This window comes from Halichoerus grypus, chromosome 11 (genome assembly GCF_964656455.1).
Source record: "Halichoerus grypus chromosome 11, mHalGry1.hap1.1, whole genome shotgun sequence".
NCBI lineage: Eukaryota > Metazoa > Chordata > Mammalia > Carnivora > Phocidae > Halichoerus > Halichoerus grypus.
This window is the reverse complement of record NC_135722.1, coordinates 53,797,373-53,824,382: the sequence shown is the minus strand read 5'-3', so window position 1 is coordinate 53,824,382 and position 27,010 is coordinate 53,797,373. Positions and strand designations below refer to the sequence as shown.

At 39.4% G+C, this 27,010-nt stretch overlaps 1 protein-coding gene across 1 annotated transcript; it reads right to left on the bottom strand.

Annotated features, from left to right (window-relative positions):
- Window positions 1-532: 532 nt before the first annotated feature.
- Window positions 533-27,005, bottom strand: SPCS2 (signal peptidase complex subunit 2). Its single transcript, XM_078058553.1, has 5 exons — window positions 26,851-27,005; window positions 10,774-10,857; window positions 9,842-10,001; window positions 8,089-8,224; window positions 533-1,308 (listed from the first exon to the last, which is right to left on the bottom strand). The coding sequence occupies exons 1-5, from the start codon at window positions 26,962-26,964 to the stop codon at window positions 1,122-1,124; spliced, it is 681 nt and encodes a 226-aa protein (XP_077914679.1). The 5' UTR covers window positions 26,965-27,005; the 3' UTR covers window positions 533-1,121.
- Between the last annotated feature and the right edge of the window lie 5 nt (window positions 27,006-27,010).

Sequence of the window (27,010 nt, the reverse complement as noted above, 5' to 3'; positions counted from 1 at the left end):
GGTTACAGGATTTGGGCAAGTGCCAGTCCTTCTCTGACTACAGTGGGAAAACACTAGAAAAGATGCCAACTCACAACTCTGGAGCCAGACAAACCAGGTTTAAACCCCAGTTCCGACACCAGCTGTGTGACAAATTATTCAACTTTTGTGCCTCACTTTCCTCATCTATAGAATGGGGATAATAACAGCACCTACTTCTCAGGACTGTGAGCATCAGTGAGTTAATACACGTCAAGCACTTGGAACACTGGTTGGCACGAAGTACTGAGTGTCATAATTGTTATCCCCGGAAAGCTAGCAGTTCCTCACCTACAGTTGCGCACAGGTTTCTGACCAGTAAAACTGCCTAAAAACAAAAGGAACCTATCACAGTGAGACTGTTAACACTTGCTGCTCTGTTTCTTCCATCAAGACTATGACTCCATTTTTTCACATCTTCTTTCCTTTTATTGAAAAAAATTTTAGAAAATGGCAGTTAATAAAGGGCACAAACAAATCAACAGGGATATACTAGTGGAAAACATAGACAATATAAAATTAAAAATGCCATTGGCTTCTTTAATTGGTTAAGAGCACAAAATGTAACAGGCAGAAGGTCTGTTTTAAACAAATTAAAAAGCTGTGTTTTTTTCCAATTCTCCCCCAAGTCAGATATATACACACCCACAAAAATGGTGTGTGAAGGAAAGCTGTCATACACAAGAAGTTGTATCCTGAATTAAGGGAAATAGCTGTTGAAATAGGAATTAACACAATAAAGTCAGCAACAGGTTAACAATTTCAAAAACTGAGCCTTCAAATGCTGCATGGCACAAAGCTATACGATATAAAGTACTGCTAGGTATGAAGGACGAAGTCTGTATGGCTGCTAGCAAAAATGCTTTTCCAGAAAAGCAAATCAAAACAACACAATCAGAAGACCAAGGCTAAAGCTAGATATCAGAGCTACAACTTCTCATATCTGAACTAGAAAATCCTATTTATCCAGAATGGACTAAAATTTCAGGACAAAACAGGGACATTTTTAACATATCTTACTTTATCCATTTTAAGTTCTGTTTCCTTCTCCCTCACCCCGAAATTCAGCACGATCCAGCAAAGATGGCTGCTTTTAGAATTGGCTATTTTATTTTTCTTTCTGTGGCAAGACTGTCATGGAGCCTGGATATTTCAGGCTCATATGCATCCATGACCAGTGTCCCGCTGTGGTCAAAAAACTTAGCAATGGACTTGGTGAATTCGGCCTCTCGCTGCTGCTTTGTTCTTCCACTGATGAAGGTCAACTTCAGAGTGTATTTGTCATCGAACCTAAGCAAAGATAATAAAAACCAAAGATAGAGATTCAACAAGTAACACTAGAGCATCAAGTGGTTTTGAAGAATAGGGCTGAGCTGGTTATTGGTGATACAGGTAACACACAGAGCTATTCTTTAAAAAAAAAAAAAAAAAAATCCAGGGTGCCTAATTGCCTTCAAAATACGAGTTCTGATTCATAGGTACTGCCATGTCTGCCTTATTTACTGTGTACCTCCTTTACTTTGTCATAGACCATTAAGTTATATGGACCCCCACCCTCTTACCTCTGAACTTTACACTTGTTATGTTAGAAGAGTTTTCCTAGTAGACACTTCTCTCTAATCTCACCTGACTAGTTCCCATTTGTTAATATTAGGGCATAAACTTTTCTGGGATACCCTTCCCAAACTGGGTCAGATATCTCTTCTTTGTCATACACCACACCATCTATTGTCAACTCAGATACTGAGCACCTAGCATATGCCAGGTCTAATGCTAGGCTCCCATGCTGTCAATCAAATTATCTACCGAAATGATGTTTATGTATCTGTGTTCTTCACTAAACTCAAAGATTCTTGACGACAAGAATTCAGTCTTATTTGTTTTCTATTCCCAGCTTGGCACTCGGTAGACAACCAAATTTTATGAATAAATAAAGAACCTTGTTTTCCAGAGATGTTCACCAATTCCAGGCTGCTCAGTCCTTGTTCCCTGTAATCAATCTAGTTCCAGGTTCTACCCGTATTCCAGGCCAGAGATATCTTTAACTACATGAATTCCAGAGATTCCTTACCTATGTCTTAAGGTACCTTGAAGGCCTTCGCTATCTCTACCCATTCAAGAGGGTTTATAAAAATCAACCTCTGGCAGGCTGATGTTCCTCCCCCTGACTGTGACCTGTTTGTTTCTGTCTCCATTTAATTAGGGCACATTCAGTGGATTGTCAAGCTGTTACTACCTTTAGAGGAAGCAATTGCTGGAGCCTCTGTTCCTGCATGTTTAAAACAGGAAAACTACCACCTAGTTTTCAGGATTACTGTCATGGTTAAAACAGTGCCTATTATTAACCAGTGCTCAAAAAATCATAGCTCAATAAATTATTGTCTAAGAAATAACAAGTGTTGGTAAGGATGTGGAGAAAGAGGAACACTCTGGTGGGAATGTAAATTGGTGCAGCCAATTACAGTGGAAAACAGTATGTGGGAGTTCCTCAAAAAATTAAAAATAGAATTACCATATGATCTAGTAATTCCACTACTGGGTATTTACCCAAAGAAAACGAAAATGCTAATTTGAAAAGATACATACCCCTATATTTACTGCAGCATTATTTACAATAGCCAAGATATGGAAGCAGTGTCAACTCAGATACTGTGTCCATCAATAAATGAATAAAGAAGGTGTGGTATATATAAATGATGGAATATTACACAGTCACAAAAAAGGACAAGATCTTGTCATTTGTGACAGACAACGTGGATGGACCTAGAGGGTATTATGCTAAATTAAATAAGCCAGAGAAAGATAAATACCACATCATTTCACTTATATGTGGAATCCAAGAAACAAAACAAATGAATTAAACATACAAAAAACAGAATCAGACCTGTAAATACACAGAACAAACTGATGGTTGCCAGAGGGGAGGTGGCTGGGGGGATGGGCAAAATGGGTGAAGGGGAGTGGAAGACACAGGCTTCCAGTTATGGAATGGATAAGTCACAGGGATAAAAGTCAATACACTGTAAGAGCACTGCATGGGGACAGATAGTAGCTACACTTGTGGTGAGCTAACTACAGAGATGCTAAATCACTATGTTGTACACTTGAAATTAATGTAACATCATGTGTCAACCATACTAAAAAAAAAAAAAAATTGTTGTCTACCCAGTTACTCCCAACCTGGATAGCTATGACTGAAAGTCCTTAAACTATTTTCAACACCTCAAAACTTTTCTCAAACTCGAGTCAACTGCCATTAATTGATTTCACAATGATCTCGGAACTTTTAGGCCCAGTTCCACTGGCAGTTCCATGGCTTTGATGGTAGGACATGATCTGATGAGTTCTGATCTGATGCACTTTAGTTAGTATTTATAATATGTAGTATACAACTTATATATTATATAATTACATAACATATAATTATTACATCTAAAATATTTTCAGGAAAATATAACAATATGTTATTATAGAATAATTACATAATATTTATTCAGTCCTAACTTTACATGTCAGGCAGTTTCAGATGCTAAGGATATACAGCAGTGAACATAAGAGACAAAACTCTGCCTTTTGGGACTTTTACTTTAGTGTATATGAAAGAACCAACAATAAAATATAAAATATGATGTTTTATATATAGTAGACAAGAAAGGCTTCATTAAGCAGATATTTGAGCAGGGCCCTGAAGAAGAGAAGAGAAGAACAAGCTATCTGGAAAAAGAATAATCCAAGCAGAGTTCACAGCAAATGCAATGGCCCTAGGGCAAGAACATGCATGGAATGTCTGAAGAACAGAATGGTATGAGAGAGGAAGAAGCCACAGGAGATAAGGGGTGTGTGTGCATTATGTGTGTGGGGTGCAGAGAACAGATGAGTATGGACTTCTAAGCTGGGCTTAGGATTTAGATTTTTCTCAGAGTGACAGGTTTGGAGCGGAGGATTGAGTTGATCTGCCTTCTGTTCTAAAAAGATCACTCTGCCTGCTGTACTGGAAATAGACTATGAGCAGGGAGAGCAGCTGTGGAGGTCCATGAAGACATTATTACAGTAACCTAACTGAGAGATGAAGTAGCAGAAGAGATGGAAGTGGTCAGACTGCTACATTTAGAAGGCAGAACTGACAGGATTTGCTGACAGACTACTGGAAAGACTAATAGGGAGCAGTCAAAATGACTGAGTTCTGGACTGAGTAACTAGAAGGAATGAAGTGCCATTTATTGAGATGGGGAAAACCGGAGGGATGCAGGTTTGGATGAGGGATAGCTGAATTAGGTTTTGAATGTGTTGATTTTGAAATGCTTATTAGGATCCGATGTCAAACAGGAAATGAATATATCTGGGAGTTCAGGACAGAGGTGTAGGATGAAAATACAGATTCAGAGATCTTCATCATATAGATGGTATTTAAAGTCTTCAGAGTCTAGATAAGATTACACCTAGCGAGCAAATATAGAAAGAGAAGAGGTGCTAGGAACAAGCACTAGCAGCATTTCAAATTTAGAGGCATCACAAAGGAGACTAAAAAGCAGACATTAAGAAGAAAATTAGAAGATTATGGTATCCTAGAAACCTAGTATAAAAAAAAAAAGTATAACAAGGAGAGAGTGATCCACTATCAAATGCTGGTCGAGTAAGATGAGAAAAGAGAAATAAAGACAAGCAGATCCAAGAGATAGTGACAGAAGAAAAGGGGGGCAGAGAAATAAGACCATGTGAGGAGAATAAGAGGAACAAACCCTATTTTTTTTAGTTGGGAGAAATGACAGCATGTTTGTATGCCACAAGGAATGATCCAGCAGAGAGGGAAACATCAAGTAAATGAAAGGGGAGAGAACCTAGTGGACAAATGGACAGAAGGCTGTAGACAGGAACTCAGGAAAAAGCCAACTGAAGAGCACTGCAAGCAGGTAATGATGGGAGGCTTCTGACTGCTTTGATCTTCTCAGCAACAAAAGAAGCCGAGAGTAAAGATGAGAGAGGAGGGTAGGTTTGAGGACAGAGGAAGGTATGAAAGATGCTCTAGGACAGTGAGAGTAACTAGACTACAGAAATGCCATGGAATCTAAGTTGGGTAAGGAAGAAGTGAGACAGTGAAGGAGAAAAGGGACAATGAAAAGCTGGGAGGCTCAATGGATCAAAGATGCCATTGGGGCTGAAGAACCACTAGGACAAGAGAACCAGAAAAAGAGGAAGCAATGATCAGAGACTGGGATACTCAAAACTGAAATTATTGAAGGTAATTAGTTATCAGCAAAGTCTAGGATATGTCCAGGAAATAAGTGTTTAAGACATGGTAGAAAACAAGATGATCAGAGGAGAAGCCAGAGAACTGGAATCCATCATCTATTTGGATAATGAAATGACCAAGACTTCCAAAAGGAGCTATGTTAGAGTGCCAATGAGCCAGGAGCTATCTTCAAGGAAAGAGAAGTGAATCTGTATTTAACTGAAATGAGAAGCAACAGGGGTGGCATAGTTCCTCGCCAGAGGAAACGATGTGGCAGCTGGTAAAAATCAGCGAGGAGGAGGAAAAATCAGAATCCTCGTACATTGCTAGGGGGATTGAAAATGGTGCAGTGGTTTTGGAAAAGTCTGGCAATTCCTCAAGCAATTAAAAAGAGTTACCATATGGGGCACCTGGGTGGCTCAGTCAGTTAAGCACCCAATTCTTGATTTCGGCTCAGGTCATGATCTCAGGGTCGTGAGATCAAATCCCGTGTCAGGCTCCGCACTTGGCGCCAGTCTGCTTAAGATTCTCTCTCCCTCTCTGTCTGTCCCTCCCCATCTCCCCCTGCTTGTGTGTGTGTGTGTGTGCGTGCACATGCTCTCTCAAATAAATAAATCTCTAAAAAAAAAAAAAAAGAGTTACCATATGACCCAGCAATTCCTCTCCTAGGACATTATCTGAGAAATGAAAACGTATGTCCGCACAAAAACTTGTATGTGATTATTTATAGCAACATTATTCACAATAGCCAAGAAGGTTGAAATGACTCAAATGTCCATCAAGTAATGAATGGATAACAAAATGTGGTATAACCATGTAATGGGATATTTGGCATAAAAAGAAATGAAATATTGATACATGCCACACCATGGATGAACCTTGGAAACATTATGCTAAGTGAAAGAAGCCAGTCAGACCATATATTCTATGATTCCATTCATATGAAATGTCCAGAACAGAGAAATCTATAGAGACGGAAAGTAGATCAGTGGTGTGACTTAAGACTGAGGGAATGGGGCAGGTTGATAGGGAGAGGATAGCTAAAGGGTACAGGGTTTCTTTTTTTTTTTTTTTTTTAAAGAATTTTATTTATTTATTTGACAGAGAGAGACACAGCGAGAGAGGGAACACAAGCAGGGGGAGCGGGAGAGGGAGAAGCAGGCTTCTGCCGAGCAGGGAGCCTGATGCGGGGCTCGATCCCAGGATGCTGGGATCATGACCTGAGCCGAAGGCAGACGCTTAACGACTGAGCCACCCAGGCGCCCCCAGGGTTTCTTGAGATGATGAAAATGTTCTAAAGTTGGTTGTGGTGATGGCTGCAGTATCTGTAAACACACTAGAAACCACTGACCTGTACACTTTTAAGTGTGTGAACTGTATGGTAAGTGAACTATATCTCAGTAAAGCTGTTAAAAAAATAATACACTGGGTAGGGGCACCTGGGTGGCTCAGTTAAGCATCTGCCTTCGGCTCAGATCGTGATCCCAGGGTCCTGGGATCGAGCCCCATGTCAGGCTTCCCTGCTCAGCGGGGAGTCTGCTTCTCCCTCTCCCTCTGCCCCTCCTTCCAGCTCGTGCTTGTTCTCTCACTCTGGTCTCTCTCTCAAATAAATAAATAAAATCTTTAAAAAACACACACACACACTCTGTATATGAATGTACGTATGAATGAAATGGAATGTATGAATGAAAATAAAGAAATCAAGATGTTGCTAGGGTCTAGAATTCTGCAACTCTGTTTCAGGGGCCTGGCATCATAGATTTATGATGGCTGAGGTCAAAAGGCAGCTGGGAGCCCTACCAGGAGAACTCAGCTGGAACCCCAGAAGGACATTCCACTCCTCCTCATAGCATCTTCACAAGCTGGTAATGAGAGAGGCTGTTTGGTGTTGATGCTACACTTACCTTTGTATATGTGAATAACTGTACTTGTAATTTAAGAGCCTACCAGGTGCTAGGACCTATCCCCTGTGTTTTTAGGATAGTAACTAAGAGCATGAGGTCTGGACTCAGAAGTGGGCCGGAACACCTGCTAGAATTCACTTTTGGGCTCTAGGACCCTGGAAGAATTAATTAAACCCTTTGGGTCTGTGTTCTTATCTATAAAATGGGTTGTTCTAAGGTTTGAATGAGATAATGCACTTGGCATGATACCCAGTATATGGTTAATGCTCCACAGACGTTTGCTATTTTTACACTTGGTATATATACCAGCTGGCATCTTCTCAACAACTCTATGAGTCACTCGTGATCCAGTTTTGACTAAAGCTCAAACAGTTTACATGATATACAGGAAGTTATACCGCTAGAGAGAGAAGAGCTGGAATTTAAACCCAGCTCTGGATACCTAAAAAGACCTCAGGTATCACCTGCATGAAGTTATACCCACAGCTGGTCAGAAACACTGAAATGTGCTTCTCTGAGTTGCCCAGTGCATTGCTGCAAAAATTCCTGATTGCACAGACTGCCGTCAAGATCACAGAAGACATAGAAGCTAATGGGGTTCTTCAATGATAACTCACTTCACACCTTTGGCCTTCATAGTTCTGTACTCTAATTGGCTCAATTTATTGGCCAGAGGGAAAGACTCATTCTTCATCCTTCCACCAAAGTTCTTTCTCCCACATTTATCCTCAGAGCACTTCTGTGATGACACAATCTCAGAAGTACAATGCTAGGAAAAACCTTCTAGACCATTCATACCCCTTACTTTGTTTTACACGACAGGCACTATGATCTGCATGGAATAAGCATACAATAAAATAGTCTATTGCTGAAGATGACTTGACTGCCAGAGAAAATCCAACGGCAGGATTAAAGGATCTATGAGGATAGTCATACCTTTTGAGACTGGAGGACAGTTGCCAAATATCATCAGGATCCATTCCTGTAGGATCTTTCCTGTGGGCCACAAGAAAGATGCTCTTCTCCTTATATGAGGTATAAATGGTCAGGATCCCCATCATCACAAAATAGGTTCAGATAAAGTTAAGGAGAAAACACACAAACATACACACACAAAGAAATAACACAAACTGACAAGCAAGGGCTATGAAAACTTCCATAATGATAATCCTAGAGAAGATAGTTTCATCTTGCTGCAAAAACACTGAAAATTTAGTTATTTTATTTTTCATCCTTGTGTATGTGTATACATATATATACACACACACACACACAGTGTCTAGCACAGAGAAGTCATTACCATTATATGTAAAACTGACATGATTATAAAAACAGCAAGATGTTTTGCTTTAAACACCAAACAAATGAAATGTCATCATGGTAGTTCTCTTGGGAGGCCATATATTTGTAATAATGTTGCCCTCATGGTTTAAACCTCTTTGGAACTCCTTTGGGAACTGCCTCCAGAACCTATGGCATATTCTTTGGAACTGCCTTAATGGTGAAAAAATTCATACTGGGATGATTTATCTGATTACTAAAAGGAGTGAAGGTGCCAATTCTGGGACTATGATTTGTTATCAATTTGGATAATACCATTTATAATCAGGGCCTGCTTTATTAAATGGCTTGCTAGAAGAAAAATCCCCAAAGCACATTTTTTAGAAATACTTCAGGTAGTGGCAGCACTGTTAAGAAAAGTAAACTGCCTACCAAAATGATTTGTTTTAAATTAGTACAGTGCTGGCACATAGCAGACACTCAAAAATACTATGTGGATATTAAGAATAAGGCAGTCCTATATATTCCAACATGAAAAGACATCCAATATATTTTTTTAAGTTACAAAGTGCAGTATGTCCAGATTGACTTAGGGAGGAGGTGGTGGGAATCACAAGAAAACTGTTACTATGAACAAGTAGAATTTTTATAATTATAGTAATAATATAATAAAAGTTCTCTGAATTTAGCTTTTTGAGAAATAATCAAGGTGGATAGGTAACAAACATGATTCTACTTTTATCATAAAAGGAGAGGGGAAAGAAAAGAATCTGAGAGCAGATTACATTACCAAACATGTCTCATTTAATCTTTTTAATTCTGAATGTGTATTGCCCATATTTGTAACTGAGCAGCATTCAAACGTCTCCAGTAAGTTAAGTTCTTATTATCACAAGATCACAAAACAGCTTGGACTTCAAACCCAGGTTCTCGAGCTCCAGAACAGAATTTAATTCTGTGTTATACAAGCCACACCTCTATCTCATGCTCAATATGAGCATGTCCAGTCCAGCCCTTCAGCTTCAAGGAAACCTGAACCTCCAAAGTCTGATCCTTCCCTAATATCCTGGAATGAGTTTCTTGAAGCAGACCAGGTATAATGGGAATGTGGCAGGCTAGAAATGAGAACTGGGTCTCACTATAATGTGTGTTTTGCTATTAGGCACTCATACTAAGATAATGATCTCTACAATAACTAAACAGAATTAAAGATAAAATAACCACATTAAATCTCAAATATCAATGATAATAACTAAAATTACAGATGCCATAGCTCATAATGTTAAATTCTAACATTAGTGGGCCCTGGAATCAGTTTGTCTTTTGTAGGGAGCAGGGAGAATTATCAGTAGAGATTTTAATAAGCAGTCACAACAGAAACAAACCTGAGCATAAATAAAAGGATATGATATGACACACAAAGCCAAAACAGGCTTAGATTCTGGAAAGGGGTGCATATAATCCCAAATCAAAGCCACTATGGCAAAGAAACAGGAGATGGTACAGATGGTGAGGCGACCGTCAATCAGACCAAAATTCTCCACATATTTGTACTTTTCCAGAAGTACCTAGTAAAAAGAACAAGGAATCAAGTGCACAGGATTGCTTCCTTCCTAGTACCTGCTTTTATTCTTAATTTCCATGATTAAAATATGTTAAGAACCATATAAATTACCAACAGCTCTCTCCAATCAGGATTTTACCACTCCAAGCAAAAAAAGACTCAAGCTATTCACAATGAGCCCAGAGAAAAAGTTCATCAACTTCTCATACATTTTTTTAATCCCCAACTTCTCCCCTGGGACGAAGCTAAAAGTCCCCCCGCTTTTTTCTTTTAAAGAGAGAAGGGGGGAGGGGCAGAGAGAGAGAGAGAGAGAGAATTTTAGCAGGTTCCACGCCCACTGCAGAGTCCAACAAGAGGCTTGACGTGAGGCTTGATCTTACAACCCTGAGATCATGACCTGAGCCAAAATGAAGAGTCAGAGGCTTAACCGAGTGAGCCACTCAGGTGCCCCTCTTCCCTTTTTAAATAGAGAGATGACCAATCATGAATGAATGTCCTATATTCCCTCAACCCTCCTGGCTCTAGGCTAATTAACCTCAAAAACAACAGATCACCAGCTTTCTGGAATTCAAAAATCAGAGAATTTGACAGAGGCTTGAGGTAGCTAACATTTTAACACATGTTCCCCACATTTACTGTAAGGATTTCAGGAACTGCTTTATGGCTCAATTCCTAAAACTAACAACTACAGTCACTCCAAGTCACAGAAAAAAAAGATCCTGCAGACGTGTCATAAGCTATATATATGCTAACAGAATTCCACCTCAAGAAAATACCTTTTTGGCAGAATCATCCAAAGAATTCTTCACAGCTGATCCATCCCATTTGTCAATTTTTACAGGCTTATCATCAATCTTCCACTGTAAAATAGAAAAGTTGTGCACCAAGAGATACAGCATCTTACTGAAAGTAAAACGAACTACTTCCTTAAGAGTGTTTAAATGCCCACCCCCTGACCCAGGCCCAAAATGGTGTCACTTATATTAAGACCTCAAGTCAGTAAATTAACACCTAGTACCTAACCTAAGTGCAGTTTCAACCCCCAAGAAATATATCCTTTAACCAGTCAACAGAGGAACTTCCTGGTCAGCACTAGGAAATTTACTGATAGACCCCCCGACCCCTTCCATTCCTTAAAACAATGGTTTCTTCACTAATAACTTCCTTTTTTTCACTCCCTCTCTAGCTTTAAAAATCTTTCCATTTCTGTAGCCTTTTGGAGCTTCCCTCTACTTGCTGGATGGGATGCTGCCCGATTCATGAATCTATTATTAAAGCCAATCAGATCTTTAAAATTTACTTGGTTGCAGTTCTACTTAACAAGAGCATCTTCAAGTATATGTACATTTATTCCTTGTCCCCTGATGTTGGACAGCTAAAAGACAAACACTTAAAAAAATGAAGTTGAAGGAGACTAGGTCACTAGAATCAGGTGGTACTCATATGATGTTGCCAAGTCTCCATGCTAGAAAGCTAAATCTACAAGCCCCAAACCAGAACATTTACCTGGGTTACAGAGACTACTGTGTGAACTCACATATTCCATCCTCATTTTACCCAAATGTGGGAACAAGGAAAAAAGCTCCACTTGTTCATCCTTTCATTCTATGACCACAAAACTTAGACAATTTACATCCATGAACTTTCAGACACTAACAAAATGAGGAAGGTCTCTTTTAATACATCTTTGTCAGCTAACAACTTTTATATTTTACCAGCATATCTTAACTGTAGGAAAACAGCAAGTCCAGTGCAGTCTGTTGGAAAGAACATTTTGAATTAAAAAATCAAGTCTTATTATCAGTTAATTGTATGACTTTGGACAAACCCCATTTCAATTTCCCTCATCTACAGAGGTATAGAAAGGTTTCCCAATACTGTGCTAGTTAGAATCAAGTGATTGTCTCTCACATTGTTGGTAGAAATTCAAAATGGTACAACATATACTAAAACAATTTAGCACCTTGGATTCTACTTATGGGAATTTTTCCGTATCTGCATACACATGAACTAATATACAAGGCTACTCACTGCAGCAGTGTTTTTAATAGTGAAAAGTAACTCAAATACTCAACTATAGGGGACTGGTTAAACAAACTGGTGCACCCAGATATCTTGAGAAGGTCGAGGGACAAGAGTGGGACTGACTTCTCAATGTATGCCTTTTTTGATTTTTATTTTTTTCAAAGCACTTTAAACTATTTGATTAAAAAGAATGCCTTTTAAATTTTTAAACACGTTAACATTTTATATAGTAAAAAATGTTCTCAAATGCAAATGATTACATGAACGTAGCTTACGTGGAACAGGGTACTACAAATAATCTGATAAACCTGTCTTTTATAGATCATAATGCTCAACTCTTAATTTTTTTATATCAAGTGAACAAATACCATATTTCATAAAAATTACAAACCAGCAGGCAATCCAAAATTCACTTGGCTTTAGAAAGGATTTTACCTAAAGACAGAGAAGAGAACTTTGTATTTATCTTTCTGATTGAGCACAAAATCAGAGATACTGTATACAAGAAATGAGACAGAATACCTATAAAAAGTAATTGAGAAGATATTAAAGGAATGTAGAAATAGAATTCATCAAACTTGCTTTTTTAAAAATTGTGATCCTATATACTATTACACAAAGAAGAAAAACTGTGAAGTTTGTTGAGTGAAAATACATGAATTACAACAGTCATGTTTCAAGTGATTAAAAAGTCAATCAAGGTTTTTTCCCTTTCATGTATGATAAAAACAAGAATTTTCTTTGAGCAAATTACTCATGGCAGCATGCTATAATAGTGATTCCTCCTACAAATCACACTCGACACCTACTTTTAAAAATACAGACTGAACCAAGAAGAAATTAATAGGCTTTCTACTAAATAGCTCACTTACACTTAGTTAAGTAAATTCCATTTTGATAACAGCAAGCAAAAGAAACCTGTACAGCCACAATCCACAATTCAAATTTTTGTGAAACAAAGTCATTAAAAAATTTTGGAGTCATTCCAAAAAGAAAAATCATATTCTCATAGACACTCAAGCTGCACATTACTACCTGCAGGGCATTACAGAAAAGAAACTTGCCTTTACAATTCAGAGGACAATTTATTGGCAACTTCGGGGGATTAAACACAGAAGAAGCCATTACAGCAGGTGATGAAATAGCCCTAGATCTACCTCCACAGTTCTGGTACCTAGAAGCAATCTTCAGTAAGTGGCACAGGAACATTTCTACTGAATCTCAAAGAAAGTTTATTATATGATTTCTGAAGAGATGGGAGCATCATCCATTTTGGGTGCATGAAAAAAACCTTCAGCCTATTTCAGAGGAAACAGCATCTCTGCTGTAGTACAGAGACTTCTGGAAAAAGGGCAGGAGGGTGGACATTAGGCGCTTATTTTTCTGATTTATTTTCTGTCATTCTCAAAACTGCTCATCAACTAAAATGTATGCTACTCTTCTATTTTCTCTCTACTGCTATTCAGGGCATTTTAGAAACTTTTTTCTCTCACTCTTACCTTCCTCAACCGTAAGTGCAAATTGCTTTCCTTTTGTAATAAAATGGCAAAGGTTGGCTTCTTTCATGTGGGGCCTCACAGGATAAATTATGAAGAAAGGCTCTGTGCAGAAAAGAGGTAATATAGGTAGTGTGAGACTGCCATCCCTAGAAAGGCCTGCTAGAAATGCTGGTGTTGGAAAGTTGGCTGGTAAACAGTCTCCTACACCGATACAAAACTTCTCCTACGTGATTAAGAGTGGCTCATTGTGCTTAAACTGTTTATATAAATAATGTGGTTTATGCTAAATACCAGTTTTCTTTCTAGGAGTCTGGAATTTGGGGGGCACAGGCTAGGCAGAGGGTGCATACTTAATCAGCCCCCAGTTAAAAACCTGGGCACTAGGTTTCTAATGAGCTCCCTTGGCAGACAACATTCCACATGTACTGTTAGATCACTGTTGCCAGAGGAATTAAGCACAACTTATGGGACTCCACTGGGAGAAGACTCTTGGCATCTTGCACTTGGTTTCCTCCAGACTTCCATCCTATGGATCTTTTTCCTTTGCTGAAATAAACCTTGCCCATGAGTACAACTACACACTGAGTCCTGTGAGTCCTTCTAGTGAATCACTGAACAAAGTAGTCTTGGGGATCCCTGATACAGGCAATATATTGCCAATTAAGATATAGCAGATGCTGTAACTTCACACAGTTCTTCTTTCCCACACACTCCCTCCCGCATATTACAGATACATGTATACTGGGCCCAATCAACAATCACAGATATTGACTTTAAGACCATTGCTATTGTCAATCCCATTCCCCAGAAAGACACACTACTTTTATCTCCTTTTAACTTTTTTAAATATATTCATCTCTATAAAAAAAAAAAAAATTTACATTGTTATTTCTTAATTTTTCAGTTTTTGACATTAAATCTATAGATTTCTCACTATGAAAGAGGAAATTTAGCCATTTCATCCCCTGCCACACTCACATTAATTTTTCCTGCTCCTCCCCACCATCTTTTTAATACAGCCATAGCAGATCACTAGTGATTTGGTCTTATATAATAGCTTAATTTTGGCTAGATCATTATACAGTTTGAATAATGTTATGACTATAAATGCTATTCACAGATGAGTCATGTAGCATACCAGGATTACTTTTTCTTTCCCGATAGCTTTTGCTTTCCTTGGAGCTACTGCTGTTTTGGTTGTTGTTTTTAATCAATATATTTGTCACCAGTGTAGTTTCGAATTCTCTCCCAATTGTTTAAATCTCCTCTCAATATGTGCAAAAGTATTCAGCATTCTGTGAATTTCATCTTTTTAGAGAAATTGGTCTTAGAGCCTCCTGACTTGCTGTGATCTGGGTGAACTGCTTTCCAGGCCTGCTGTGTAGCTGTCACCCTGGAATTTCCCTTTACTATTACTATTTACTATTTCCCTTAACTTCCTCATGGGCTGGACCTCCTTTTCTTAGACACCATGTTTTACTCTTTTCTTGGTTCCCTTGATCTGGTGAACACATCCTCTAGTGGCTTCCTTGAAGAATGCACATGGGAAATAAATTTTGAGACTATACACCTGAAAATGTCTTTTTATTCCACCCTCACACTTAAGAGAAATAAGTTCTCTTCAAAAATTTTAAAGTTTTATTCCACTGTCTCAACAGTTTGTGGGATTCCTAAAGCCACTCTGATTCCTGATCCTCATACAATGCTTTTTCCCTTCTGGAAGAACTTAAACAAAGTTCTTTATGTTGTGTATCTAAAATTTCAAGATGATGTCTTTCTGCAGGTCAATTCTCATCCACTGTTAAACTGCTAGTACCACTGCTAGGCCCTAAGCAGATCCTCAATCTGGAAACCAATGTCCTTCAAATTAGAAAACTAGCATTCAGGGATATTAAGTGTCACACAGCCAGTAAGTGAAGCCAACAAAATTACTTAGGGCTAAGTTACAAATACATGGCTCACCATAAAACTGTCCCGTCTTCAGTGATAGAAACTTACTTTTAACTTGTCTTAATCTCTGAACTCAACTCCAAGGCAGATTCTGTTTGTGGCCTTATTCTCAAAGACGTACTATAAATCAAACCAGAACCTAACTGATTTCAGACTGACTACAAACAGATGGAGGCAAATGCACTCTTTCTTCACCCAATTAGGTGGGCCCTTATTGTGCAAAGGAGCACAATATAGTGGTTAAAAGCTACAGTTCTGGAGTCCAACCACTTGTGTTTTAATTCCCACCTTTCCACTTAATGGATGATATTGGGCAAATGATTTAATCCTTCTACAGCCTTAGTTTGCTCAATTGTAAAATGAAGATGATAAAGATATCTATTTCACACGTTACCATGAGGATTAATTATGGTAATTATAAGACACAGCAAAATGCCTAGTATGCAACAAGTACTTATTAAAAATTAGCTACTGTTGTTGCTATTAATTATGTAAAACTAATATACTGCATCACGGTTAGCTGGATTTAGATAACATCTCCCTCAGTAACAGGAAGTATATGTTTTTGACATTCTCAGAGTCAGGGACACAATACAGCATCAACAGCTACTACTAAAAAGATGTCTGAACTCTTATGCAGAAAAAAGAGAAGGAAAAGATTTATAAAATGTTAAAATGTTAACTTTCAGTTTAAACTTAACAAATGTATACATGACTGAAATAATCTCACTCAATTCTTGTCCACAGAATTTACTGTGTGCATGTGTCCTATGTATTGAGCTAAATGTTTTATATACACCATCTCTTTTAATCTTTATGAAAACCCTATTAAGAACAATTACCATCTGCTATGGACAAACATGTATGTCTCCCCTGAAATTCTAATTTCAATGTAGATAGTATGAGGAGGTGGGCCTTTGGGAAGTAATTAGGTCACGAGGGTAGCGCCTTCATGAGACGGATTAGTGCCCTTACAAAAAAGGCAGGAGAGCTTGCTTCCACTTTCTCTCTGCTTCCCACCATGTGAGGATACAAGAAGGCTGTCCACAAACAGTAGAAGGGCCCTTACCAGAACCCAACCATGCTGGCACCCTGATCTGAGACTTCCCAGGCTCCAGAACCACGAGAAATAACTTTCAGTTGTTTAAGCTACCCAATCTATGGTATTTTTGATAAAGCAGCTCAAACTAATATCCTCCTTTTACAGATGACACTAAGGGTTCGAGAAATTTGCAAAAAGTGACAGCCAGGAAGTGGTAAAGCCAGGATTCAACCGAGTTTTCATGATTTCAAAACCCATTCTCTTTCTCACTATTCCACACTGCTTCCCACAAGGTATAAGGAAAGGAATTATTAGTCATCAAAAACAAAAGAAAAAGACACAAATCCCTGAAGTGACAGCCATACAAAGTAACCTGATTCCTATTTAATAAGTTATAATTAATAACATAAAAAAAATCTTAAGAAGATTTTAATCTTGAATATGCCAACGAAACCCACAAAATATATTTGAATTTTCCATTTCCCTCCCTTTATTATTATTATTATTTTTTTTTTGTTAAAGATTTTATTTATTTGACAGAGAGAGTGAGAGAGCACAAGCAGGGGGAAGCAGTAGAAGGAGAGGGAGAAGCAGGCTTCCCGCGGAGCAGTGAGCCCGATGCGGGGCTCGATCCCAGGACCCTGGGATCATGACCTGAGCCGAAGGCAGACGCTTAACCGACTGAGCCACCCAGGCGCCCCCATTTCCCTCCCTTTAAAACCAACTGCAATTTAACTGAAAATATAGCTCGGAAAGTCCAAGTTTAAAGAGATCACTTCCCTGTCAGTACCAACGTAAGAGATAAAACACTTTATTGGACCAGCATACCTGCTGCCAGACCTAGATGGCTAACCAATTCACAGAAAATACGCATTAGATGGCTCTGACAGAACATTACAAAGACTCATTTCAGTTACGAACCTCTGCTGCAAATTTGAACAATAAAAAGTTCTACAAAGACATTTCACTGCAGATATGGCATTAAGAACTCCACTTTCTAAGGACTTTGGAAGAATATTAAACACAATCCAGGTCTTGAGCATATGTAAATAGTGCAGGAAGGCATTTTCTGACTTAACGATTTGAGGATTACAGGCTTTTCCTGTTCTCCATGCATCTTCTGGCCTTAAAGGCAAAAAAGGACAAAAATCCTTGGTCATTAAGGGTATGTCCAGTAATACAAAATTGTCTTGAGTATGAAACAACAGCATGAACACTTCTATTTTCTTATTTTAATAGAAGTGAAAACAGAAGTTATGCAGTGATAAAGACCTCAATGAACTGCTTCATAAAGTTCCTTCACTTGACAAAGGGTAGTAAGACTCAAAAGATTCAATTCGCACTGAAGAGATGAGGGCTACCAGGGGTGAGCAGTGCCAATAGGACCCGGCTCTGATTTAGAAAGAGCCAAGTATGGCTCTAAGAAAAACTAATACACTTTCTCTCTCCCTTCTTTGAAAGGTCTCTCCAGTTTAGAAAGGGGATATAAGCTGCAAAAGAGGAAAAGTAATAGGAGATGAGGCACTTGACAGAGGGAATATATCCTAGGTAGTCTTATTTACTATGCTAAGGGGCTTGGACTTTATTCTGAGGCAAGCAATAGAGAATATTTTAAGCAGAGGAACAACACAATCAAATTATGTTTTGTTTTGTTTTTTAATGATTTTATTTATTTATTTGACAGAGAGAGACACAGCGAGAGAGGGAACACAAGCAGGCGGAGTGGGAGAGGGAGAAGCAGGCTTCCTGCCTAGCAGGGAGCTGGATGTGGGGCTCGATCCCAGGACCCTGGGACCATGACCTGACCTGAAGGCAGACACTTAACGACTGAGCCACCCAGGCGCCCCTATGTTTTGTTTTTTTTTAGTGGCAACCTGGTAGATGGTCTAGAAGGGAGTAACTGGAGATAAATACATCAGATGGGGATTGATTTAGATGCAGGGCCTGAATAAGAGCAGCAGCAAGGGGATAAAAAAAATTCAGGCTCAGATAGCTGAGCTATCATGTCATTTTCCGAAAAAAGGCACACAGACGCAAAGAGGAGAAATACCCATTTGTATGTGCTGACTTTGAGATCTTTAAACTCTATAGTTATACTGATTTCAGAATTTTCTAAACCAAAATTAAGATTATAAAAACTGGTATTAGACTTGAAAGGTGAGATTACTATTTGAGTTGGAAATATGGACCCCTACCACCCATATTCATACATTCAAAATAAGAAAAAAAATGTTCAATCTGGGGAGAAAATAATGTCTGTCTTGAGAATGGGCACCATCACCAAATTTAGATCCTAACTCAGAAATATCATGATATCTCAAAGAGAGATTATAGCTCTTGGCAACATACTTAATTTTCAATCTATTTTTTTTTATAAAAATGACCACGAAATACTACAAAGAAAATTACTTAATAGTGGCTTATTAACAGCTACATTTATTACTGGAGTTAAGTTGGATGTTAGAAACTACCATGTGTTAATTATGAGCATGAACATTAGTGCCAACACCAGAGAAACCAGGTAAGTTGACTGGCTCTGGCTACTTAAGTCTAATATACCTATTAGATATCCATGTGGACAGGGCAAGTAGGAAGTTGGACATATAAGTCTAAGGCTCAAAGGACAGGTCCAGGTTGAAAATTCAAATGTGGAAGTCATCAATTTACAGATGGTATTTAAGCCATGACACTGCTACCTCTTTGGGATGAGTGCAAATAGAGGAAGAGGGGCTTGCCAATATTTACAGGTCAGGAAGAAAACAAAATAGTGACAATAAAGACAGAAGCAATGAAGGAGGAGGAAAACCAGGGGCAAATTATCTTCTAGAAACCACATAAAAAAACATTCAAGAAAGAAGTGATCAGTGACTCAAATGCTACTGAAAGTTCAAGTAATACAAAAAGCTATTATTGAAATTTGACAAAACAGAGATCAGAGCCAAGAAATGGTGCAGACAACAGCTAAAAAAAGGACCTGGCAGATGGAGATTGTTAACATCTGTGATATCACTGTGTTACATAATTGTGAATGACTAGTTAAGAAAATAATAATAATAGGGGCGCCTGGGTGGCTCAGTCGTTAAGCGTCTGCCTTTGGCTCCGGTTGTGATCCCAGGGTCCTGGGATCGAGCCCCGCAATGGGCTCCTTGCTCAGCCGGGAGCCTGCTTCTCCCTCTCCCACTCCCCCTGCTTGTGTTCCCTCTCTAGCTGTCTCTCTCTGTCAAATAAATTAAAAAATCTTAAAAAAAAAAAAAAAGGAAAGAATAATAATTTGAAGCCTTAGAGGTTACTCAAACACTGTCAAGACAAAAAGAAATGAGTTTTTAAAACTGAGATATAATTCCCATGCCATAAAACTTACCATTTATAAAAATGTACAATTCAGTGGTTTTTACTATCTCATTTATTATATTGTACAACCATCACCATTAATTCTAGAATATTTTCATCATCCTATAAACAAACCCCATAACCTATAAGTAGTCATTCCCGATCCCCTGCCCCCAGCAACCACTAATCTACTTTCTGGCCACTTGGGTTGCTTCTACTTTTGGTTACTGTGAATAATGCTGCTATGATCATTTGTGTACAAGTTTTTATGTACAGACATACATTTTCAATTCTCTTATGTTTATACCCAGGAGTGAAATATGCTAAATCATATGGTAATTCTATGTTTGACTTTCTGAGGAACTAATAAACTGTTTTTTCCAAGGTGGCTGCATCATTTTACATTCCCACCAGAAATATAGGAGGGTTCCAATTTCTCCACATCCTCACCAACAATGATTATTTTTCTTTTTAAAATTATTATTATAGCCATTCCAGTGGTATCTCACTGTGATTTTGATTTGCATTTCTCTAATGACAAATGATGCTGAGCATCTTTTCATGTGTTTATTGGTCATCTGTATATCTTCGTATGGAGAAACGTCATTCAAATCCTTTATTCTTTTAAAAATTAGTTTGTCTTGGGGCACTTGGGTGGCTCAGTCGGTTAAGTGTCCAACTCTTGATCTCAGGTCAGGTCTTGACCTCAGGGTCGTGAGTTCAAGCCCCTGCATTGGGCTCCACACTGGGCATGAAGTCCACTTAAAAAAATCTTTTTTTGTTAGTCTTTTTATTATTGGGTTGTAACATTCTCTATATAGTCTAGATAGTAGACACTTACCAGAAATATTATTTGCAAATATTTTCTCTCATTCTATGGACTATCTTTTCACTCTCTTAATAGTGTCCTTTGACACAAGAATTTTTAATTTTGATGAAGTAAAAAATAATGAGTTTTGAGATGTTATTAAAGTTTAGTTTGCAAAACAATGTTAAAAAGCCAGCACCCAGAATGGCTAAAATTAACAAGTCAGGAAATGACAGATGTTGGCGTGGATGCGGAGAAAGGGGAACCCTCCTACACTGTTGGTGGGAATGCAAGCTGGTGCAGCCACTCTGGAAAACAGTATGGAGGTTCCTCAAAAAGTTGAAAATAGAGCTACCATATGATCCAGCAACTGCACTCCTGGGTATTTACCCCAAAGATACAAAAGTAGGGACCCGAAAGGGTACGTGCACCCCGATGTTTATAGCAGCAATGTCCACAATAGCCAAACTGTGGAAAGAGCCAAGATGTCCATCGACAGATGAATGGATAAAGAAGATGTGGTATATATATATACAATGGAATATTATGCAGCCATCAAAAGGAATGAGATCTTGCCATTTGCAACGACGTGGATGGAACTGGAGGGTATTATGCTGAGCGAAATAAGTCAAACAGAGAAAGACATGTATCATATAACCTCACTGATATGAGGAATTCTTAATCTCAGGAAACAAACTGAGGGTTGCTGGAGTGGGGGGTGGGGTGGGAGGGATGGGGTGACTGGGTGATGGACACTGGGGAGGGTATGTGCTCTGGTAAGCGCTGTGAATTGTGCAAGACTGTTGAATCTCAGATCTGTACCTCTGAAACAAATAATGCAATATATGTTAAGAAAGAAAAAAAGAAGAAGAATGTAGCAGGAGGGGAAGAATGAAGGGGGGGAAATCGGAGGGGGAGAAGAACCATGAGAGACGATGGACTCTGAAAAACAAACTGAGGGTTCTAGAGGGGAGGGGGGTGGGAGGATGGGTTAGCCTGGTGATGGGTATTGAGGAGGGCACGTTCTGCATGGAGCACTGGGTGTTATGCACAAATAATGAATCATGGAACACTATATCTAAAACTAATGATGTAACGTATGGGGATTAACATAACAATAAAAAAATTAAAAAAAAAAAAGCCAGCACCTTGGGGCGCCTGGATGGCTTAGTCGGTTAAGCAACTGCCTTCGGCTCAGGTCATGATCCTGGAGTCCTGGGATCCAGTCCTGCATCGGGCTCCCTGCTCGGCAGGGAGTCTGCTTCTCCCTCTGACCCTCTCCCCTCTCGTGTGCTCTCTCATTCTCTCTCTCAAAAAAAAAAAAAAGCCAGCACCTTGTTTCCTTAAACATATACACACACACACAAACTACAGCAATGCCATAAAACTGTTCATCTTCTTTGTCAGAGGTGGGTTAGGGTTCAGGTATACCACCCAGAAATCTAAGCTAAGATACCACTGAAGACAGCAAAAGGAGATACATGGCCTAAGGACACATAGTTGATGGGTGACAAAGCCAAGGCTTGAACCTAGGTCTTCCAACCTCAAAACAGATGTCCTTTCCACTACCGCAGTAGTTAGTTAGCACAGGGCCTGCTCTAGTATGAGGGGCAATGTACTAAGTAAGCTAAGAGCACTGGATTAAGAAAGAACTGGGAAGCCAGGTTCTGGAACTGTAACTAACTCAATGTCTCATCTTGGACAAGTTGCTTCATCTTCCCCTCTTCAACTGTGTCCATGTCTATAAAACGAGGATGCTGGAACAGATGAATTTCAAAATCTCTTCATTATAAACATTTTAGAGAAACCACTATTGATTAAGCAGAACAGTTTCAAACCAAACAAAAACAAACAAAAAACCCTTAATATATCAGAACCAGAAGGGATTTAAAAAGTAATCTAAGAGAGTTCTCAACCTGGAAGTAACTGTTAAAATGTAGAGAAAAGAAATAAATAAACAGCCATGTGTAAAAACAAGCAGCTGTCCAGGTCCCACCTCCAGAGAATCTGATTCAGGTTTGGGATAAGGTCCAGAAATCTGTATTTTTAACTAAAACCCCAATGGAGTCTGATGCCTTTATATGATGTTAGGAAAAAATATGTATCTAAGGAAGCTGAAGCCCAGAGTAACCAGCTAGTTAGTAGTAGCTATATATATATTTTGTTAAGTGCTTACTATGTGCTAGACATAGGGCCAGACACCTTTTAAGGTAAATATTATTCTTCCCACTTTACAGATGAGGAAACCGAGATACAAAGAAATTTATTAACTTGCCTAAGAATACATTTCTGCTAAATGGCAGAGCCAGGATTCAAAGCCAGGCAGACAGGCTGGCTCCAGAGCCTGCGTTCTCAACTACTAAAATATAAAAGCTCTGTTTTAGGATCAGGATGACAGTCCGGCCAGGAGACAGAAATGAAGTTAAACAGGTATGAAGTTAAAAGGGTCTGAATACAACTTCTAAAAAACACAGTTTAATACCACATTTTCATAGCCAAAACAATTTTAATAGCCTAAACAAATCCAGCCAGGAGACAGAAATCCATGTACAAGGTTAAAAGGACTTGGATATAGTTCTGGAAAGCATGGTTTAATACCACATGTCAATTTTAATAGCTAAAACAATTAAGCAATCAATTTTTTTTTTTTTTTTTTTTTTTTTTTAAAGATTTTATTTATTTGACAGAGAGAAAGCCAGCCAGAGAGGGAACACAAGCAGGGGGAGTGGGAGAGGGAGAAGCAGGCTTCCCGCGGAGCAGGGTGCCTGATGCGGGGCTCGATCCCAGGACCCTGGGATCATGACCTGAGCCGAAGGCAGACGCTTAACGACTGAGCCACCCAGGCGCCCCTAAGCAATCAATTTTCTTTACAGCCTGATATGTAGAACAAAATGCTTTGATGTATTTTAGGCAAAATAACTTACTGCAATGATCTAAGTACGTTATTCTGTGATGGAGGCTGGAAGATTACATTTGCATACCTATTTTTAAGATCAGGAAACTAGAATTGCTTTGTTCTCAAAGTCAGTTTCATAGGAGCAGAAATTCACATCTGCTTAGGGAAAGCTAGAAGCACACTGAAGCACATTTGCATCTCTTTATTACATTTCTTCATGGCAAGTGAAACTACAGCTGCAGGAAATAAAAACCCTCCCCCAAAAAAAGACAAATAAAATTAAAGAGATTGTAAGATAACAGCCTCTCAATCCCCGCAGAGCAAAAGCTTCTCTATTCATTCAGAGCCTGTTCCCCTGAGAATAACATTTTCCCCATCTTCTCTTCCACAGTACCTTCAGTTTTCAGACAACTAGAGGCAGTTTCTTTAGACCGAGGGGGCAGATCTGAGGGTTTTTTCCTCTGCTAAATTTAATGCTGCAAGTACTTATTCTGTGTTGATTGCCTCAGAGCACTATAAGGACCTTTCATGGGAAACTGGACAAATACAAACTGGTAGAAAAATATAAGACAGTATGTCATATAAGTGACAGCTTAATTCCCATACACAATAAATGCTAGAGAATTCAGAGGAGGAACAACTTGATGTAAAGCTAAAATGAAGTTTTCCAAGAAAAAGCACCTAAAAAGATCTTATTTTCTATCCTCTATGTCCCTCACACCTTGGTTAATTCTGTCAAGTGCTCCTTTGTGAGGCCTTTTATCTACTGCTGCTACTCAAGTTGGGGTTCTCATTGCCGGGTCATTCTATTTTTATAGCTGTTCACAAAGAACACTTAACCAATATTGTACAATTTAATATTTACAAGTCCATAATACATATGGGAACCCACATTATTTACATAAGGAAATTTAAGTTCAGTAACATCATGTAGCCTATCCAAGGCCATGTGGATTTTAACAAGCTATACTAGAACTTAAACTTCTTTTTATAATAAACCCTACACACTAGAATGGTATAAGACCTTGTTCAAAAGCTTTTTTTTTTTTTAAAGATTTTATTTATTTATTTGAGAGAGAAAGAATGAGACAGAGAGCGTGAGAGGGGGGAGGGTCAGAGGGAGAAGCAGACTCCCCGCCAAGCGGGGAGTCTGATGCGGGACTCCATCCCAAGACTCCAGGATCATAACCTGAGCCAAAGGCAGTCGCTTAACCAACTGAGCCACCCAGGCGCCCTGTTCGAAAGCTTTTAATTTCTACCTCTCCAAACTAATTTTCTGAAAACCACTTTATATAGCCTCAAAAACTTTCAACAGCTTCCTACTCCAAGCAATCCATGCCCCCTCTTTAATCTGATTCTACCTTCATATCACAACAGGTCTCTTAGAGAACAGTCCAGTCAACTCACTACCTGAAACATCAGGCACCATCTGCTCAAGGACATTCTTACGTAGTATGCCATCCTTCTCTCCCAAAATAAGGTCCCAGCTCCACTCTCAGACATGAGGTCTTCCCCTGGGGCCCTCACCCCCTTATCAATTAGATCCCAGGGATCATTCTCTCTCTCATTTCAATTTCTGTAAAAAGCACACATCTGAATACACCAAATACTTTTAATATTTGGGGTACCTCTATGTCCTATAATCAGCTATACTGAATACTTTCTGACAGTAGGATTCTTGATTTTTTTTTCCCTCTGCTATTGCATATGTGTATGTAACATGTGTTACAGAGATCATTCATGTATATCACCTCATTTGATTCTCCCCAAAACCGTACTATTTCAGATGAAGGTAAGCTTTGTGAGGTTAACTGACTTGCCAGTCTTCATACAGTTTGAAAGTAGCAAAGCCTGTATCTTTTGATCCTCAAATCTAGGTTCTTTGAATAATGCAATGATGCCATATACTCTTCAGTAAAGAATGCCCATGCTTAATGTTTGCTGGTGATGATCCAAACGGAGGAGACAGCAAGAACAGTCAATGGGACAGGATGAGCATAGGCTGTAAGATGCTCACCAGCAGAAAGGCAGGATTTATGCATGAAAGTAAATATCAATTCCCAATACTTTCCCATGTCTTGGAGCAATTTACCATTCCAATCCCCAGAACTTGTTCCCCTCTCTTAAAAATGGTTAGAGTTGAGAACCATGTGATTCAAAACCAATGACACCCAAAAACAGAAGCAAAAAGACCTGGATCTGAACCCCTCAATATGATCACATATTTGTTTCTTAGGCACCTATCATGCGTTAGGCACAGGATGTCTGAAAGCTGCTTTCCATTAAAGCAAAAAATCCTTACTATATTACTAGCCCCCCATGCTTAACATCTCTCATCAAACTGGCCCAGGGCCCTACAATGAGAGAACTGGAAGGGACTAAGGGTACTTTAGGCTAAGTCCCTCATTTTAGAGGCAACATAGGGAGAGCAAGCATATTTCAAGGTCACACAGCTAGCTAATTAGAGGCAGAACCAATACTAGGACCTACATCACCATACAATTGTTTCTTCCAAGATGCTCTGAAAAGGGCAAGAAGGGCCAACTGAGGAGCACAGTTTTCCTTTTTTTCTTTTCCCTTAAGCCTCGTTGCTAGGACCGCAGTTTTAAAAAAAAAGAACGGATGGGCGGAGAAGGAAAGAGGCTAACTAGAGCAGGCAGCAAGCTCATGAATCCGAGTCACTTACTGCACTTGGTGGCGGGCAGAGGGGCAAAAAGAAGGGGAAGGGTGAAGGAGAGGGAAAAACAAAATCTTAGAAGTTTCCTGTCAGCTCAGTAAGGTAAGTAAATACTCAAGTAAATTCAGTATTCGGAGTATCGTGATAAAACGCCTAGAAACTTCAGTAAGCAAAAGGTCAAGGAGCACTTGGAATCTGTAGCGAAACCCAGCGTGGTGGTCGTGATGGAGAGTTTGGGGACTACTGACTACGAATAGCTGCGTTCATTCCTTCGGGCTTGTTTTCCCCGTCAGTGAAATGGGCACATCGACTGTGGCCCCCCAGCACCTCCGAAGAAAAGTGACGGCTGCGTTGAAATACAGGAATAATCACATTATCCTAGGAAGCTGTGATGGCCAGCGTTAAGGACCAAGCACACTACCAAGAAGAAATGAGGCCTGAAGAGGAAAGAGGAAAGAGGTGTGGAGAGACCGGACTACATGCGCCGGTAGGGTTCCGAGGGAGGACCAGACGAGGTCTACCCGCTGAGAAACCACACAAGAAAAGGGGGGCGGGGATGGGAAGGTGGGTTCGTCGCCTCCCAGGCCTCCCCAGGTCTCGGCTGTCCCCAAGAACCGGCTCCTCACCTTGTCCAACAAGCCGCTGCGGCCACTGCCTGTCCCGCAGTTGGGACCACCGCCGGCCCCACTACCGCCTCCGCCACCACCAATCCTCCCGCCCTGTGCAGACGCCGCCGCCATCTTGTCTGCCTCTGCGTCTCCCTCCCCTCCTACTTGTCCGAAGCCG

Excerpts from the sequence above, each read along its gene's own strand:
- SPCS2 (XM_078058553.1), bottom strand. The coding sequence starts at position 26,964 with ATGGCGGCGGCGTCTGCACAGGGCGGGAGGATTGGTGGTGGCGGAGGC. Across the intron at positions 10,002-10,773 it reads TGGATGATTCTGCCAAAAAG|GTACTTCTGGAAAAGTACAA; the intron begins GTATTTTCTTGA and ends TCTTTTTACTAG. Across the intron at positions 1,309-8,088 it reads CTGTCCTCCAGTCTCAAAAG|GTTCGATGACAAATACACTC; the intron begins GTATGACTATCC and ends ATCTTTGCTTAG.